Consider the following 19,481-nt stretch of genomic DNA (forward strand, 5'->3'; position numbering starts at 1 on the left):
TAAGGTTTTCCAAAACTTAGATTCTGCAGTTATATTTATCCACCTGTCAACATTTTGACTCTGGCCAAAAATCAGGTTTTACTTTCTTCATGGATGCAGATGCTAAGAAAATTCTATTACAACATGCAGTTTATTAGTTTCATGGGCCCCTCATTATTGCTTGTTGCTTTTGGGTCCCCGTGCTTTGCTGAATCCCCTACCAAAGCAAAGTATCACAGTCATTTCTGAAGCCCAGCACCGCATGGGGCAAAGTGCCCTGAATGCCCATATCCAGTAAACTATGAACACTGAATTTCCTTTCCTCCTACTCCATTTTTCTCAAGCATTATGCTCAGTTTAGACCAATCTTTCACTCTGGCAACAACAATTTTTCAGACCCGCAAGCAGTTTTAACAAAAACAGTCAGTAAATCATACAGTATTGCAGCAAGGCACTGCACCTCACAACCTGTGGGATAAAACCTTTATATGTGGCCAATAGCAATAGCGTATCATTACAGGAAAAATCTAATCTTAGAGCCCTTCAGCAAAGGAACTCCCAAAGACTCCCTTTTGGTCTTTAAAGACATTTACATGTACAAATACATGTTCATATGCATGTAAAGTACTATACTTAGGGTGACGATGAAGACATCCCATGTTTACAGCTAAAGAGTAATGTCAGCAGGCAGCTCACTGTCCCACCAAAGCCAGTTCCTTCTTTATCCTATTTCCACATAACACTGTTAAAAATGAAAGTGGAAAGAGGCAAAAAGTCAAGCAGCCTACAAGACTTTGTGATTCAGAGGAGAAAGATCTCAAGAACCTGAGATGCTGCAATCCACTTGAATGAAGGTTCACATCCTCCTCAAACCTGCAGGCTGCATTAGCAGTTCTGCAAAATATTACAGACCAGAGGAGCGAGCATCACTTCACATCAACGCGGGACATAGAAGTGCCATGCCTACACCTTTGCAACCCTACTTCTTAAACTGAAAAAAATGAAAAATTAAAAAGCAAGTGATGCCTCTTGTTAAATTCCTGAAAACAAGGTGTGAGGATGTTTATTGCCAGCTAGTTTTAAAAATCACTCCAAAAAACAGAGAATTTTCAATCTTTTGTTACCTATGTTACTAGCACCATTTTTGTGATTATTTTGTGTAAAATGCCGTAGAGCTTGAACTGAGGTGTAACATTGCAAGTCATTACTTTACAGCTTACAATACTAGCCCTTGACTACCCATGAAATTCCCCAAGATATTTTGGAAAGGGACAGGTATTTTATATTTTGGGCTTCTTGCTCTTCATTTGCTTGGAATCACCTTTGCCTATAAAAGGACTTCTACCCCAGCCACTGAATTCAGAGTCATGAATACACACAGACAGTTTTTTTACCTTCCAGAAACCATAGGCCATGCACAGATCAATTGAATGAAGACGAGAATTTCTGTTCTGTCAAAGAATCATACATATCTCTACTTCTGTTTCTTCTGACATGGTAACTGCTCATATCAGCTCAAGTCTGTACCCCATATTCCAAGCGCTTCTGTTCTACATGTGCTACAGAAATAGATTTGTATCTTTGTTAAGGGACACAGAGCTGAGCCAGGCCAAGGACAACCCAGGCAAAGCACAGGCATCTCTACGGAGCACCTCCTACTGCTAGGTACATAAACACCGTGTCTACACGCTGACTGCTACGACAGAGCTTACCAAGAGATGTAATTTTACTGGGTTTGAGCCAGGGAGGTGAGCCAAATTAACCTGGAGGGCAACCAGACAGCGAGAAGAAACCCCTTCCTAGATCAAGCAGAGTTGCATTTCCTCATGGGAAAATCTCCGTGTGTCTGTAGTAAAGAACGAGGAAGAGGGAAATGGGTTCAGATCGCAGCCTGTCTCAGAGAAGAAACTTATATCTGCCTTCCTTGTTCCTCCCTTGTCTCGTCCCTTGCAAGTAACAGCAAACTGTACCATCCACTTCATTCTGAGATAAGCAATCAGTCGACCTGAGGAGGCAGAATGAGGCTTGACACCTCTACCCGTGCCAGCTGCCAAGCCGCCTTTCCACCACCAACCCCCTTCTCTGTCCAGCTGAGTCTTTCCTTCACCCCACTAAGAGCATTGACCTTCATTAACCAGAGACTAACTGAATATGCCCAATACTCTAGCGGGTCAACACTCCAGCCATTAGCACTACAAAAATGACTAAAGCTTCACTCTGAAAACCCTGTTTTACCCATCACCTCTCAATATGCTATCCTTCCCCTTCTGCAGTGTTCTGACAGCATAAATCTTCATCTGTTTTCCAACTTTTATGTGTGTTTTAGGCAGATAAGAAGAGGATATTTAAAGTCCACTTACTAGTAATGTAATAGCATTTTATTTTTTACCTGAAATATACTTGTATGCCAGCATGTATGTATGGATGGTACAGAATAACCACTGCTAAAAAATGTTTCCTTCTAACTGGTCCTAAGTGGAAACCAGGGCCAGGCTGGTTAAAGGAGGTGCTTTTAGCAATAAGGTGCTGGTACGCTTCAGCTGGAACATGGATTTGTAATAGTCTGCGGTTTAAGGAAGCCACATTTCAGCTAGCACCAGTGTCAGCAGTCCTGCCTGAGAACAAGGGCGTGAACTCCAATTTTCTCTCGGTGCGCAGAGACAGCCCCTGCAGGCCTGGAAGATACTGAAAGGGCTCTGCAGAGGGAACATCACCTTCAGGCCGCCTCCTCAGTGTATCAGAGAGTATCCCTGTCTGGATTTTTGAAGGAGGCATCTTTCTCAAGCAATAATTTGCTTAGGATAAAACATATCTGTATGTGTTCAATTTCCTTAACTCTCTCCAGATGGGAGAGCTGAAGGTTGTTTATAAACTACCAGAGTTTGGCTTGTTTGACTGAACTGGACACAGCTTTTAAAAAAAGGATTGACTTTTCCAGACTGCACCAATTCCCAAATACAGAAGCACAGCTAGACCGGTTTTGAACTGGAACAAAACATTTATAGGGAAGGTTTGCATTTCTGGACCTGTTTACTCTCTTGCCTGTATCCACAGACATGTTTCATCAGGTTCATTTGTTGTGGGACAAGCAGCTTGACCCAGTGAGTCAAATCCAGATTTGGTCAAAATCTGATTGCACAGTTTTCATCAAAGAAGCTGAGAAATCATCTTCAGGTAAGATATCTAGGTTTAGGCTTCATGGTCCTTAGGGACGGATCAAGAAATAGAAGCGATGTATCATATCAAAGCTGGCTTAAGCTTTCTACTCAGTAAAAACAAAGCTCTCAGTATACGGAGACAATCAAGTAGTTTCCTAAACTTTTAGGAACTATTTTAACAACTATATTATTAAAGATTTTGCAAATCAAACTTCATATTCTTGTCCTTGCATTTAAAGGTGAAATAAACTACCAGTTACATACAACCTGAACTGACAGTGTCTAATACTTGGCCACCAAGTTAATAATTGCAAAAATCAACAAAGAGAAGGAGCTATATAAATTCTGGATTTTATACACTGAGATGCACTGTACTTTTCCTTAAGATGTTTGGGCTTTCTTCATGTAAAATTGGATTTTGTTTGTTTTAAAACATAGTTAACAAAACAGAATATAGGAATCCAAAAATCTTCCAATTCTAAGGAAAAGATTGAAACATCCTCCAGTTCAGTCCCTTCATCTCAGCAATAAACAGCACTTTCATGTTATTATCTTATTAAACTTGCATACACCTATCACCTTCTCTGCAGCCTTTCTGAAGGCAGTGTCCTACATGCTATATTCACAACCCAGCATTCATCGAGCCTTAGTCTCTGACGGGTACCTGAAGCATGCATGAATCCGATCCTGTTTTTTAATGGCGAGCAGAGTCCCTGGTTACAGCCAGCCATCATGCAAAGCAGTGTTATGCAAAGGTCATTAACACAGCTGTCCCAGCAGTCCTTAATCCTGGGAACTGCAACACCCTCGCTCTTCTATTCTTGGGTGCCTTCACGAGAAAGGCGCTGAGCTGCGTAAGATGGCACAGCGGGTTCAGGATTTCCTCTTTCCTTGGTGTCCAGCGCTTCTTTTTTAACTTCTCTTTCGATGACATGGAAACACTGTGTACCCCATAAGCATATCCAGCAAGCCCCTGCAGAGCTGGTCTAGCTCTGGCAGATGCAGTCCCTTTGTAATCAGCCATCCCTGTAAAATGACCTCAAGCATGTTAGACTAACGCTCACTCTCTAGTTGTCTCCACGCTCTGCATTTCATTTCTTGCTCAGTTGTTGTTATCTCCCCATCCCACCCCTTCAAAGAAGAAAAGCAAAATCCAAAACTCTCTCCTTCCTGGCCACGATGCAGCCACTGGCCAACTGGCACCCCTACTCTGTAGCGAATGGCTTCATTCTGTCCCACTCTACTAAACCACACAGCCCTGACAGATATTTCAGCTTCTGATGTCACATACTCTCTACTGACAGCTGTCTCAAATATATGTAATATATTTCGTTTCTCCCAACTCCATTAAAACTGCTGTTCAAAATTTCCCAATTCTTTGTTTCTAATATTCTTATTCTTTTGAAATTGAATTTGAGCCACATACCCCTCATCCATTTACTATTAACAGATGAAGATTAAAAAAAATCAGGGTTACAACTCAGATTTCTTGCCATGATTGCCAGTAACGAATATCAGACTAAGTAAGCTTTGCCTGAAAAGAACTGGTCTTCTCTTGGACACACTCGCCGTGACTGAGAGTGGGGTACACGGCACACATAAGCCATTCAGACCCTCAAAAAGCCTTCATCAGAGTTCCAGTAAGAGCCATCTAAAGCTGGAACAGTCTGAATATCCAGCAGCTGTCTCAGATGGACAACCACCTAAGAGACAGCAAATGAAATGGAAATAAAGAGCCATTTATAAATGATGGAGAATGTCAAAAGCAGAACTAGAGAATAAGTCAGCAAGCAAAAATAGTGTAGGAAACAAATAATTCAGGTCAACTATGAAGACAAGAGTTTCAGAAGGGAAAAAAACCTGGGGATATGAGGCAACATGTAATTCAATGTTTGGAAATTTAAGACAGTAATCTGAACTACTCCTATCCTTTACAGTGTTCTAAATTAACTGTGCCAGCTCGTAAAAAGATCTGGCCACCAGCGCAAAACAGCAAGTCCCTGCAAGAACCTGGTAAAGTATCTGGATACATGAGACGATGAACAATACAGAAAAAGTTACAAACGATGTAGTATTAATGCTACTTCATGGGACACCTGGAATATTGTGTGGTATTTAAGTGATCCCACTCCAAAAATACATAGTGCAAAGAGGTCAGGGTGGAAAAGACTACGGGAAAATTCTCAGTTAGAGAAAGATGAAAAGACTGCACGTTCTTACATGCAGATGAAGAGTAGACAAGAACATACTAACCTGTAGAAACAACAGAGGAAAAAATACCATTAACTCTTTTTCTCAAAGGACACAAAAAGGAAACAATGATGAACAAAACATAAGGCAGAAAATCAAAACCTGATGGAAGAAATAGGTTTTCAACCATGGGCACAATTAGCCTGTGGAAACGATTCCCCTAGGTTATTGATACATCCAGAAGCCAAAAAAGGAATTTCTAGAGATCTGGTCACCTGCACACCAAAGGAGAACAGAGATGTAAATATAAAAATTAAACTTAAAATATCTAGAGTTCTTGAAGACAAGTAATTATGTCTTTCAGTGTAAAATCAACTCCTGGTTTCTGAGCGTTGACCAGTTGGGACAACTAGGGAACTATAGCTATGAAGAGCAAACGGACGTTGTGACTTGCCTTCCTTTCTGTTGCTGCTCTCTGAAGTATCTGCACCACCGAGAATAACAGGCCCTGGGCTACAGACATGACTGATCTGATCCCATGTTACTCTCTTTATATGCAGCAACTATCCAGCAACAGAATTTCAAAATGAAAAATTCACAAATTTCTTCCATCAAAGATCAGGTTGTATGACCCCTGCTTGCCCCTCCCTCTCTGTCTCATGCACAGGAAGCATTTTCCCACTTACAAATAAGTTCTTTAATGAAACTCCAACCATTTGGAATTAGCCTCAATAATCTGAGCTACATCATATCCATATAACATAGAGCTGTTCTCCTATATTCAAACCTTGTTAGCATGTTCCCACTTCAGCAGGCTGTCACCATCTCTCTCCCACTTCTATTTAAGCAGCCATCCCCCACATTTCAGAACAAACTTGTGACCAAGAGAGAAGACAGCAAGAGGGGTGGGTCTTTCTGACAGTCTCCTACAATGTTACTGAAGAGCTGCATAGTGATGACACTAGATAAAGATCTCTCTCCTCTGGTTAACAATTTCAGTATGAATGGAGGTATAGGGCATCCAAAACAGACCCTTATCTGCCTATCAAAATTCAGATATTCAACCCCTACAAATACTCAAACATACAATAATACTGCATTTTATTCTTCTTTCTGTTTGCAGAACTTAAAACTGTTTAATTACTAAAGGGAAAAGACTTATTAGAACCACAAGTCATTGATACAATGAAGCCAAATCCCAAGTGGGTATGTTTCTCTCAGTCTCTAGCAGTGGTCTTGGTGCTTCTCACCAACCTGTTCCTATGAGGCTGTTTCTAGCTGAACCACAGGGTGCTTGCATTCTAGAGAGGGTTCACATCCTGAGAGCCAGGGCAGAAGCTGCAACAGATCTGCCCAGGCATCTACTCAGTCTTTGCATTTCCTTGCTATCTCTTTACACACAGTGTCAAATTGCTTTTTAAAATTTGGCCTGTTCCTGGCTGGCATTAGCTCAGGAGCAAACTCAGGTGTTATAGAGGGATGAAATGTCTGCTCCTGCCTGTGCCTTTTCCAAGCCACAGCAACCATTTGACAGCAAGTGATTAAGACTACTCCAACCCTGCAACATGAGATGGCTGTTTTCGTGGATCCAGTTTCCTCCTCCATGATCAGATCGGGAGCAGATCACTAGACAACAGACCACTGTAGCGAGCGACAACTGAAACCAGTACTTACTGAGTGGTTTAAGGATGCTGCTGCTTGTCTCATCAGCGTTTTCTACGTCTGATTTGTCGGAGTAGTTCTCAGAGATTTTCTCCTTTTCTTTCTTTTCTTTGTGCCCAGGTCTTCTTCTATGACGCCTCCTTCTCCTATAGCTCTTCGGCACGTGGACCCCAATGTAAATAGTGTGATGACCTAAGGAACACAAGAACAGCAAATATTAACTTCGACTGCACGTACTTTGTGCATTGCTGGCCAGTACAGTTCATGCTGCATTTCAGTCAAATCGGCAAGTGAAGCATCTTTCTTCACTGGCCTAACATTAATGAGTAGCATTTTTCTTGTCTCCAAATGTGAGCTAGGACCTCTTTAGCTACCATTTAGAAAAGTATTTTTTTCTACAATCATTTCTGAGAGTGCATGCCAGTGCAGACTCTGATAATTATTCTGTACTTGTGACTCATTTGAAAATAAAAATTAAAACCACAGAAGGCCATCATACTCATTTTGCAATATTGAACACAGTGCTCTCCAAAAACATTCTACGTTATTTTTTCCATTTGTTTTACCAAATATGCTGGCTGGACTTAACACCTACCTTGGGCAAGCTGATTCAGCTTAATGGAAGAGTTTAGAGCAACAAAATTTACATCACTTGACTATGCAGCCCATTGTATAACAAGTGTCAAAATATCATTAGGGTATTATTATAACACAGCAGATAAGGAAGGACTAACATAAGTTACTGTAAACTTCTAAGTACCTGACACTTTCCAAAACACAAATGAAGTAATAAGAGTGTCAAATTTCATATGCTGACTGTAAACACAAAGTATGCCTTTTCCCTTTCATATAGACTTTCATTTCAAACTAAAGCACTTAAACTACATTTGCCAATTCTTATGTCTTCTTGATGAGTTTGATAAAAATGTTTTATTTTCAGGGCTTTCTGCACTTCTACCAGCTTGGGATAAGTATCCTTCCTTGTGCTTATAGAAAGCATTTACATGTCTTTTTCTGTGCCCAAATAATTCAGATATCTTACTACAAGCTTTAAAAACAGCTCCTTCAGATTTAACTCTTGATAAATGACAGCTATATTCTATGCTTTTGACCAAATTTGGTTTTCCCATTCGCGTCTCAGCATAGCCAAGCAGACAGTTTCAGATAAACACACATGCCCTATTACTGACTGAAGTACATTTATCTGAATGAATGAGCCACAAATGCACGTAAGAACAAATGTATTCATCTGTAGGCACAGCCATTTGCTTCTGCTCACAGCGGAGCATTCCTGCAGAACTGTTACCTCCACAGAGTCACTGTCTCTGTCACCTCCCATCCATCTATTCTTAGTATCTGCTTACACCTTGCATGAATGCATGGCTATTAAAACCCCGTGAGAGCATACCAGATGACATATTCAAGAGAAGGCAGAGGCTACGCTTTTGGAGAGCTGTGCTCCATCATGAAGCACTGTCCCAGCCCAAGTTGTGTGGTGGGTGCCTCCCCAGAGAGAGGGGAGACCCTCCCGAACTGCAGCCTTCAGACCCCAGCCTCCATGACTGCTGTGGCTTTGAGATAAGAGATCCCTCAGTCCTGACTCCAGCACCTACAGGTATCTGTCACAGAAGACATTCAGCCAAAAGACTCTCTTGAAACACAGTCCACATCATGAAATCACATCACTCCTGAAACCACAGAAACTTCTGTCAAATGAGTGGGCACCCAACAAGATGATGGCAATGGCATCTGAAACCAGACGAGACATGTTTCTGTGTTACCAGACACATATCTCTGCAATACCTCTCTGTTCAGCTCAGAGCTGCGTCCACCTCTCCCTTTTACAGCAGCCATACTCCCATTTGCTCAGGAACAAGAATTAAGTCAAGCAAGTAACAAAAGTCAGGCTTCACTTGATAAAACACTCATGCACTTGAGAAAGCTAGAGAGAAAACTCGCCCTTGCCACCAACCCATCTCCACCGATTTCCCCTTGTTACAGAGTACGAATTGCTCTTTCCTTTCACCTGCAAGCTGCACCTATTCTTACTCTTTGGTTTTTAGCAGCATTACAAGGTTCCAGCTGAACCACCTATTCAACAAGGCATGGGAAGCTGCTCTGGAAATGTCAGCACAACAGTAAAGCCGGAGTCTGCAGCCACCAGTTAACTTCACTGCTAAACATGCACCTCTAATCCCTCATGATGATAAATTCAATCTTTTGACACTGAACCACCAAAAATTTAGGCACAAAATACCCTACTGCCATAACAAACTGACTTTTCAATGAAAAACAACCCTGCATTTGCCATTTCAAATTCCATACACTCTTGAGGCCAGCTGTGAAGTCTGGAGAGTCCTTCACCTTTTTTGCATGTGAATTTTCATACTGAAAGCAACCAAGATCTTTTAAAAAGCTGCTTGACCAGAGTGGCCCCCCTTGATAGCAACTTTAAAATAGCTAGCTGAGTTCCCCGAGGGCTTTGCAAATAATGGAATGATGAGCTGTATGCAAGGATGGGGCCAGAAGCTTATGAAAATAGCTCATGCCCTATGTATAATACACTGTCCCTCATTACCCATCTACATACGTGCTCTACAGCCCAGCAAGACTACTGGCATATACAGATCTCCAGGAGTAGCTCCTTTGAAAAGCAGTCATGGAGGACAAATTAGAAATTTTAAATGCATGCTGTTGTTGAGTTACTTAAGTATAAAAAAGCATCTGAAAAAGGCTTCTTAAATACTACATTCTGAATTCTCAAAGGCCAATAAAATAGAAAAAAAATTTCTCCAATACAATTACTTGAAAAAATATGTTCATCCCCAGACTGGCACTAAGTGTATTACATTTTGGCTCCAAAGTAATTTGTTATGTGGAAATTGTAGTAGAAAGCAGAGGCTTACAAAGCAATTCCCTTCTCACTCACAGATGATGATGGTGCGACAGGGCCTGTGATGGTCCTGAAATGGATCACATCATCATTCTGGTGGCTAGAGTGCTACAGCAAGCTCAAGTTTATGTACTGGTGGTAACTATGTACATTCAAGACCACACTAAATAAATAAATAAAACAGATATACAATGATATGTATTGTCCATGATATCAAGATAGAAACTAACAGCTATGAAGAGTTAGTGAAAATCTCTCTGAGTGAAGTACAGTTACTTTTTAGGCAGTATTATCTAGGCTGAGGTATTAGAAGTTCTGCTGCTGCCGGGCACCAAAAGCCGTACAACTGCCGGGTACAGTATCAGACACTAATAACTTGCCATCTCAGGGAGCACGAAAAAAAAAGAAACAGAAATCCAGGGTTGAGCAAGGTCCAAAATCAGGCAGCACACCAGTGACAGAAGAAAAGGGACCCACATCTGCTGCCTGTAGCCCAGCATGCCAGCACCGCAATCTTGGAGAGGGGGGCTCACACCACAGAGGGAATGGGCAGAGCCACAACACCAAAGTCAGGGACATCTGCAGCGAGACCTTACAGATCAACACCTGAAGCCAGGATTTAGCTCTAGGATGTCGAAAGGAAACCAGGAAAGCTATTGCAGCCACTGGAGACATCAGCTTTAACACAGCAGATGGCATAAACCCTGCATAGGGACAGAGAAGGGGAAATCTTATCTGAGCACAAGCAGGAGCTGTAGGGCAGGGGTGGCCCTAAGACAGTGGTAGCTGTTCCCAATGAATTCTGGCAGCCAAGACCGCACCCAAAAGCCAGATGCAAAAGGATGGAGCGATTCCAGTATCTCTATTAAAACAATGTCCTCCTTTGAATCACCTCAATTCTGTGGTCAGCTTGATAATAGAAACACATCATAGTAAGCCTGTAGTCTTAATACTTTAATATGCTGCCAACAGAACTGGACAATCTCTGTAATCTTTTGACCACGTGGGCACTGTACAGATTTTGGTAATATGAAACTAAGTTGTATATACGCAGGCAAACATCTGCATTACTTAGCTGCTTTTCCCTATTCTGCAAAGGAGAGACTTAATGTTGCTTTTTGCCTTCCCCTCCCCAAGTCTGTTCAGGGAGGCCAAGCAAGACATTTTTCTTTTCTGCGTACTTGAAGTGCTTGGCATCTGTTTATATTGTTGCAAATGCTGAGATAAACTTTTAGGCTCCCTTCCCAAAGCGCCTGGAAGGAAACAATTGACACATACTCTCAATGCACCGGGTTTCTGAGACATTTCCTACTCACCAGGGTAACAGAGCCTTTCCCATGAGAACCACTGACTACAAATGGTAATGCCTGATAAATTTAACGTGGCACACATGCACCGTGCTATTATCCTATGGCTTGGTGGAGGACGGGAAGCACAGAGCCAAGTGCTAAACTCCTCCTGGCAATCCAGGTCCCACTCAGCCGTAACTTTCGCTTGCACACCTGACATGGACCAATTGCCAGTTTCCTCCTGCGGCCCCTACAGCATTCACAGCCTTTTCTGGGGGCTGCTCCCATAGCCCTCTCCCAGGAAGATGATTAGCCTCTGTGTGCACCTCATTAATTTTTAAAGCTGTTTTGGTTGACCAGAGGCATTTATTTCACAAGACTAAAACCCATCGGTAAGATGCACAGCAAGACCTGCAGGTCAATGGGGCACCTTTTCTCTTCTAAGTGACAGTGGTGGGTAGTGGCTCCCTTGAACTTTCACCTGCTGTGGCTAAAACTTTTGAAGTTAGTTTCTTGTGCCTGAGGAGAAACTTTACTGTGCACCAAATTCAGAGCAAAATCGTTTCATCTGATTATTAATAGAGCAAGAAGTAGTCATCATCAGAGAGGTATTTTTCCCCTGGAAAAATTTTGGTTGAAACCACATCTTTTGCTTTATTAAGAGCTATTAAAGAATAGCAGCTCATGATTCAGAGTCCAGATTTAGAGTTTGGGCACAGGAGACTCCCTGAGTCAGTTTTACCAGTGAAAACCCACTCATGTATTATCAAATTTAAGTTCTGTAAAACACAGCATTCCCTCGCTGCCTGCAAGAGTATCTGTTCATCTCTTGTCTCCATCCTGGCCAAGCATGGTCTTGTTGACGTCCTGGGAATGAAACTATCCGAATCCCAAGCTGTGCACGCCACACAAGCTCAGCGTGCTGGCCCCAGCAGCGCTCAGACAGCATGTGTGAAAGCAAACAGCTCCAGACACCCTGCCTCAACCAGCCAGGCCCCCAAGCACACCACCTCAGTGCAATGCCACACTATGTCTTTTCTGAGTTATTCCATTTAAGGAAATATGGGGGTTAAAGAAATGTAAACATAGGAAATAAAAAAAGTGTACTGAAAAATAAAAACAGTAAGTAATCTGCAGGCTTGAAGTTGTCTGACCTGGTAAAGATTCAGTCACCCCTTAGTTCCTTGTGTGTGTTTATGTAGCCAAATCTGTGTGTTAGCACAGCCTGATCACCTACTATAGACACAGTCCAGGTCTCCTTTCAGGGCCTCACTCCCCAGCACCTGCTGAGGTTTACAGAAAGCTTCACAAGGGTTTTGCAGTAGGAAAAGCCAGGACCTGCATCAAACACACCAGGTTCCTATACCTATATACCCATAATTCTGTCTAGGTGCTTTTGCAGCCCGTGTGGCACAAAGCTGGAAGCAAACCTGCACTGTATGTCAGTGAGGATCCTTTTCTGTCAAAGAAAGAAAGGATGGCAGTTGTCTAGAGACCGAAAGGCAGGATGTACATGCAATGCCTGCACCGAGCAGCTGTCTGGTCCACTGCTAAGCGAGGGGGACAGCAGCTGTGAAAGAACCAGGACAAGCCGAGGAGCTGGTTAAACATGATGAAGAGACCTGGGGATCTGCCTGCATGAGACATGTGCTGGGAGCCAGGGAATTACTCACTCTCTGTGCAACCATGTCAGTCCCAAATTGGATGTCCCAAAGTCTGTGACGCACAAGCCATCTATACTGTTCAAAACACGTGGATATATTCATACTACAGGCAGCAAATCACAAAAAAAATCGAGAGAGAGAGAAATGCACAGTTCAAGTGTTGTCTCCCAAACTAGTTCTGGACCCATATTTGCCTTCAAGAGCATTATCACTTCCTACCATGCCCTTGGTAAGAAACGAGTTCATCCCAGAAGAATCATACAGAAGAGACCTGATGTGTGAGGCACCTACGGAGAGTTGCAGAGTTCAGATTTCTCACAAAGTTTCCCAGAATCACCACCCTAAAACAGACTTTCCACAAAGCCTTTTGTATTGTGTATTTCAACACATACATGTAATAGATTATCAGTGGCCATAGTAGTAATTCACATGTAGGGTACTAGCAGAAAACCTGTGTTACAGGGAATGCAAACCAAAATTACAGCCTTAGCGTGACAGAAGAAAAAAAAAAAAAAAGGCAAATCAGCAGACATGATTAGATTATCCAAGGGTGGTGACACCTTTTGTGCCTGAGATCTCTGCATTCATCTGGACACTGAGCTGAATCTAGAGCTTTCTGTAACCCTAGTGCATGACCAAGTGCAGGCTTTAAGCCTGACACTACCTAAGACTGAAATTATTTTTTCATTCCACATACCTACAGCCAAATGAACAAGCAGAAAGAGATCACTATATGATCCTCTCCATTTTTAAGCACTAACTCTTTTAAGAAAATGGTGACAGTGCAATGGCTTTTGCTTAGCAAAAACAAAACTTGGTCATTTGCAGAAAGAAGCCGAAAGTCACAGGATCAAAGGATAAAGTCTGTCTGGTGCCTAATATCTAAGAAGGAATCCCTTCCACATGATCAGGGTTGTTGAGACTTAGAGCCTGGTCAGACTAGCCCATAAAGAATCTCAGACTGGCACCTTAGAAGAAAACAAGATCAAAACATTAAAAATTTATAAAGCAGTGAAAATGAGCTGAGAATTAGCAGTTTTCATGGGTCCCTTGTTTTCCCTTTCAAGGCTCCTTTCCAAAGAACCGGGAGAGTCATGTTAAACCCCATCAAGCTTGAACAGGCTCTTGTGGTTACAATGGACATGTCTACACAGCCAACCTCTTGTCCACAAGCTCTGGCCACTTGCGCCTCCTGCACTGGGCAGCCACCTGTACTCAGGTTCTCGAAGAAGACAGGGACAGATATTTCAGGCCACGCAAATGAAGGGCTTTGCTCAGGATGCCCCAGCCATTTAACTTTGGGGCATGGCTGACTTATAAGACAACACACGCAGGTAAAGCTGTGCCCTTCTCTGCCCGTTTCCACAGCCTAGCTATAGGTCTCATACCCGGATGGAAGTGAAACACAGCATAACCCCAGGGCAGGAAAGCTTTACTTAATGATGTGGCTTCCTATGGCTTTCACTTCTACCACTAACGAGCCGCTAACTTCATGAAAACTTGCTCCTTAACCATGTCTGACATTCGGGAATCTGCACCTACCACTGCTCCAAAGTCACAGGGGATGCAGCCCCGCTACATGCTTCATCAGCAGAAGACGGTACAGCACACTTTGTGGCCAAGAAGGTGACAGCGTACTGTCAAGCACACAGCCAGACATGGCACTAGCCAACGCACCGCTGGGATTGCGGCCAGGCTAGCGCAGCTTTTGGCAGCTGCTTTTCAAAATCGGGGTGGCGGCAGAAGGGTACTTCTCGTTTTGTTTGAGAATCAAAGGAAATAAATGACATAAAAAGCTGATGGCCCAGAATGACAAATAAATCACCGGGATGGTCCATTTTACAGGGGAGATACTAAAAGTAGCACTAAGCAAGTCCAAAACTAAGCCCTGCTTAGTTTCAAATCAGCTCAAGAAATAAGAACAAAAGGTCACGCCATCATGTGTCAAGTGCCCTTAACCCTACCTGATTTTAAAGGGGTTGCAGGTGCTGGTGCTAGCAGAGGAGCAAGGTGCAGGCCCCTCCATCCCGACCAACTCCACCAGCCAGGACATGACTGTGGCTCTGCACACCCAGGTGTGCACAACACCCCACTTCAGAGAACTGTTCACACCAGAGAAACAGAAATGACTCTCTCAGTCCCTCCTACACAGTCATCATACTTCACCTAAAAAGTTCCCAGGACCGATCTGGAAGAGCATTAATTTCCAACACAGATGGAAACACAGGGCACAAAACCAACAGGCAAACAGGTCTATTTTCAATGATACACCAGGAAGATGCAAATTCGGGTTAGGGGAAGAGACATGGAAATTCACAAGAGCTGTTGGTGAACATGGCTGGTTCATGCATTAGAAACAAGGAACATGATGATTTCCCCTAGCACTATGTAAGACCTAAGTACTATTCCCATTAATGCACATGAACACAGATACTGAAACTCAAAAGAGAACAAAACCAAACCATAACCAACGCTCTTGATGGACTGACCAGGCATACTCCCAGGCTCACCACTCCATTCCCACAGGGTTTTCAGAACATCCTGATATTCAAGTGACCGATTTTTCAAGTGAATAAAAACTTATAGATGATGTAAACAGCAGAAGAATTCATTGAGCATTTCATTGAAATCTGGGTGAAATCTAAACAAGTTTACATAGCAGTTGGAGATAAATCAGATCCAAATCCCTCCTGTTCCCCACATCAAAATAGCCCCATCAAGCAGCAGGGCCACAGAAAAGATGCGTTTCCCTCCAAAGAGAGGGCAGCCCGCACAACTGGAACAGGCTCAGCTCTTTTGTGTCACAGTGACAATTTTATTAGTACAGAAACATGCATGTATGTCGTACAGTAGTGACATGGTGGCACAAAATTACCTCTCTGCAAGAGGTTCCCATGAAGGGAACCCAAGGTCTTTTGAGGGACTGAGCGCAGACTGCCACAGGACCAGCAATAACAGGTGGATGCCTAGAGTTGGACAAAGGATGCCGGGTAAGAGACTGGATGGAAGAAGCAGAAGAAATCATGTCTGTATGGAAAAGACTGGAAAAAAGTGGCACAAGTTTGTAACCAGGGAGCTGAAAAAAACAGATCAGGAAGGCCCTCAGGCATAAGGGCCTTTAAAACAACAGTAGTATGCAATAAACTAATTTTTATATGATATGTGGCAGCTGGCCAAAGAAAAGGGTCAGTGTGAACCCATCAGGTGATGGGACCAAATACTTGTAAGAGGACAACCATAAGGTTGAGTAGGGGGTTCACAACCTAATAAAAGCCATCAGGAGAACAGCCTGCAATGAGAGATGCAGTAAAGGGCAAAAGAGAACACAGAGGCTCCAAGAGAGACAAAACCTAAGCTACTATGCAACTGACAGATGAAATAGGAAGGGACAAGATTAGAAACACCAGGGCCCTCTTCAATTCTGCCAACTCTGACAAAAGAGCCCCAAATTCATAGCTAAGATGAAGGTATTCAAGAGAGGTCCCAGCATCAGCAATGAAGATGCACTGAAGATTACTTAATTGAGCAGGGGACTTGTCCAAAGGTCATTTTACATATTTGTATTACTGCAGTCCTTTACTAAAATCAGTACAAGGGGCAGGGAACTTAGCTGTATAGGGGAAGACCGCACACAAATCAGAGATTTTTTTTTTTCTTTTATACCATCAGGCTTCTAGAATTTCAGTATCTTCAAAAGGTCAGTTTAATCTTTATGTAAAGTGACCTCTGTAGTCTTTAAAAGGTTCCCACGTAATACTACTATAGTTAGCCAGAATGAAAGTCTGCCTAGCCATCTGTCTAAAGCTTGCACTTCTCCATTTCAAACGGATGCTTGCTACCCATCAGTGACCCAGACTTGAACTGCCCGATTCCTAACAGGATTCAGAGGCCACTCCAGCAAAGCATGTTTAAAAGGTGAGTTAGCACTGTGCCCTGAAGAACTGGATGGCTCTAACAGATGGAGGTCACATAAAGTCAAGTCAAGAGTATCTAAACAGGAGAAGAAAATGAAAAAATGAAATGAGATCTTCTTTTGACTTCTTGAAGATCCTACAAACCCTGTTTGTTTCAAAGTAGCAGACCAAGTCAATCACCAAAAACTACACTAGGAATTGCTAAGAAAGGATGGATCAGAATGTGAAACCCAGAAGAGACACGTTGATGACAGCTACAAGGTACTACTCCATGACAAGAAAATATAAGGAAGTTGGCAATGAATTAACAGGTGGACATTGTTTAGACAGAACAATAAACATGTGTTTGGAGTATTCTCACTGAGCTGTATATAACCCATTGTGAGACTCTTACCCACAACTCCATAAGCTGCTTTTCTTTCTCTCTTCTTTGGAGTTATGAGAGGTTACAGAAGCCACCAAAACCTGTTCTGCTGTGATATGATCTAATCTGGCCAGTACTGCTTGGATTCCATTAAAAGAAAAGGAAGACTTTAAAAACAAATGGCTCCGGGCAACAGGGCAGAGGAGGGGAGCCGTTCTAGACTGTCCACTCCCAAAATGCCCCAAATGACCACCCAAAATAAGCCATCTTGGCTTAAAACCTTGGCCTCATTTTCCGTATTTCCATCTCATTAATTACAAAGACTGATTAAATGAATACCAAGATGTACTTGGCAATGTCAAGCTCATAGATGCAGGTTTTAGACAACCCTCCAAATACGAGTAAGAGCCATGGTATAATGACTAAGGCATCCAAGTGCTGCCCCCATTTCAGAGAAAGAACCTCAAAACCGCTTTCTAGGTACCAGAGGTTGGCTGCTGCTTTACCACTTGCGCACAAGCAACAAAAAGGCATGCCGCTTAAATCTGCACTCCAAACTCTGAAGCAAACACTATGGTCCTTTTAGAGCCTGAACTCCTAATCACCACCAATGACTGCATGGAGTAGCACGTTGTCCAAAGCCTGAAGAACAAACAGCAAAGGCTGGGCACAGGTTAGCAATAAAAACAAGACAGTAACTGCAACGTGCCAGGCAGAGATCTACCTAAACCATCAGTCTGTGTCTTTGGGTTTGCAAAGTGCCAGGCAGCTCACAGCAAGTCCTCATAACTGCCTGACTCTGCAGTACCGCACCACAAGATAGAAAAACAGCCCCGCTGCAAGCAAACCTTGATTCCAAGGCTGCAGTTATAATGAAACATATAGAGGCCACAGTGTGTTTTATGACGGGCAGACTGTAGCCAGAGCTGGGGTTGCTAGAAGGCAGGGCACAGCCAAGGAATGCCAACAACATGGCGCTCACTGGCAGGAACCCCATTCACACAAAGGCCTCACCTGACACCTCTCCAGCAGCACAACACTTCCTTCAAGGAAGTGCCTGAGTTTCCTATGTCCCTTCTCAGCCTCTTTTTACTGCTAAGGAAGTTCTCCCAGCATCACGCAACCAGATTAGGAACATCACCCAAAGGGACAGGCCTTCACAAAGGCTGAGACAATGATTGAACTAGCATACAGACTGCACTTATCCCAGCAAGATACAGAAACAGCCCTAGCAGCAGTTTCCAGATTAACCCCAGCTCCGCTAGTTCTGGGTGCACAGATGAAAGAAGGAAGGACACTCCAGAGTTCCCTAGCTACATGAAGGCTGTGACTGTTTGAGGTGGCCGAGCTTGAAGGAACCTGGCCCTGACCTGGGGTCAGGTATCTTCCACTTTCTGCCTGAGTATCTTTCCCTGTTTGCCAAGTGGGTTCTGTCATTTACCTTCACTATTCTTGATTTATGGCATGGAATAGATGTAGAGTCGTTATCACGAGCACACTGAGAAAACAGAGGCCCATGCCCTTGGTCTGGACCTGCTGTGCACTGCCCAAGTGCCTGCTCTCTCTTGTTAGGGATCAGCAGCTTCAGGATGGCCCAAGTCACACTCAGAGCAGTTGCTCCCATCAAAGGCTGGAAAGTACCATTTGAGGGCCACCCTTCTAATTAGCACGGCCCTCAGCAAAATTAGTTTCACCACCAGGTCAGAGGGCTACTGATTATTTCTAAACCAATCAGAGATGGAAAAAAGCCAGTCACTGTCAGAATGGTATGGAAACACCTTCCTTCACTGCCATGTACCTCACACTTATAGCATGTGTCAGTGCAAACCTTATCATCGCTTAAAAGAAAACACAACCTTTCCTTCGCAATGGGCAAACCACATCACATATTGACTCAGCTGTTCTTACATTTTCTCGACTTCTCCTGCGTACACAGTCAACTTATCACTACCTTATGTAAAGTCAGCTTATCATCATCCGAACTTAGAAAAATTGCAGTTTTTCTCACAGAGTTTGGAGTAGGCGGACATCAACACCTTCTCACACAACCCCAGCAACTTTAAAGCTAATCCTGACAACAGCTGAAAGACATCTGCAATGACGAGAACCATATCCCATGCAGTGATGGGGGACATAGACGCCTGCAGGAAATTGCCAATAGTAAGCACACTCATAGATTTACTAGCATCAAGCTAACAAGTGACTGAAAAGTGGTATTATCTTAATGACAAAAATTTCTGAACAACTTCATGAGTGATTCATGTTTCACAGACCTCACAGCATTTGTACTATTGATTTAATTAGTACACACAAAAACCACTCCCAACTTTTCCATAGGGATTTACCATATTATCAAAAGTCTGCAGTG

At 43.0% G+C, this 19,481-nt stretch overlaps 1 protein-coding gene across 5 annotated transcripts in view; it reads right to left on the minus strand.

Annotated features, from left to right (window-relative positions):
* SLC4A4 (solute carrier family 4 member 4) overlaps nucleotides 1-19,481 on the minus strand; it is a 235,811-nt gene that overhangs the window by 138,481 nt on the left and 77,849 nt on the right. For all 5 annotated transcript variants that reach the window (XM_074823379.1, XM_074823380.1, XM_074823378.1 and 2 more), the window contains exon 3: nucleotides 7,002-7,181. In XM_074823379.1, coding sequence (XP_074679480.1) covers nucleotides 7,002-7,181 — 180 coding nt within the window. The remainder of the gene's footprint in view (nucleotides 1-7,001; nucleotides 7,182-19,481) is intronic.

The sequence above is a fragment of the Strix aluco genome, chromosome 4, assembly GCF_031877795.1.
Source record: "Strix aluco isolate bStrAlu1 chromosome 4, bStrAlu1.hap1, whole genome shotgun sequence".
Taxonomy (NCBI): Eukaryota; Metazoa; Chordata; class Aves; order Strigiformes; family Strigidae; genus Strix; species Strix aluco.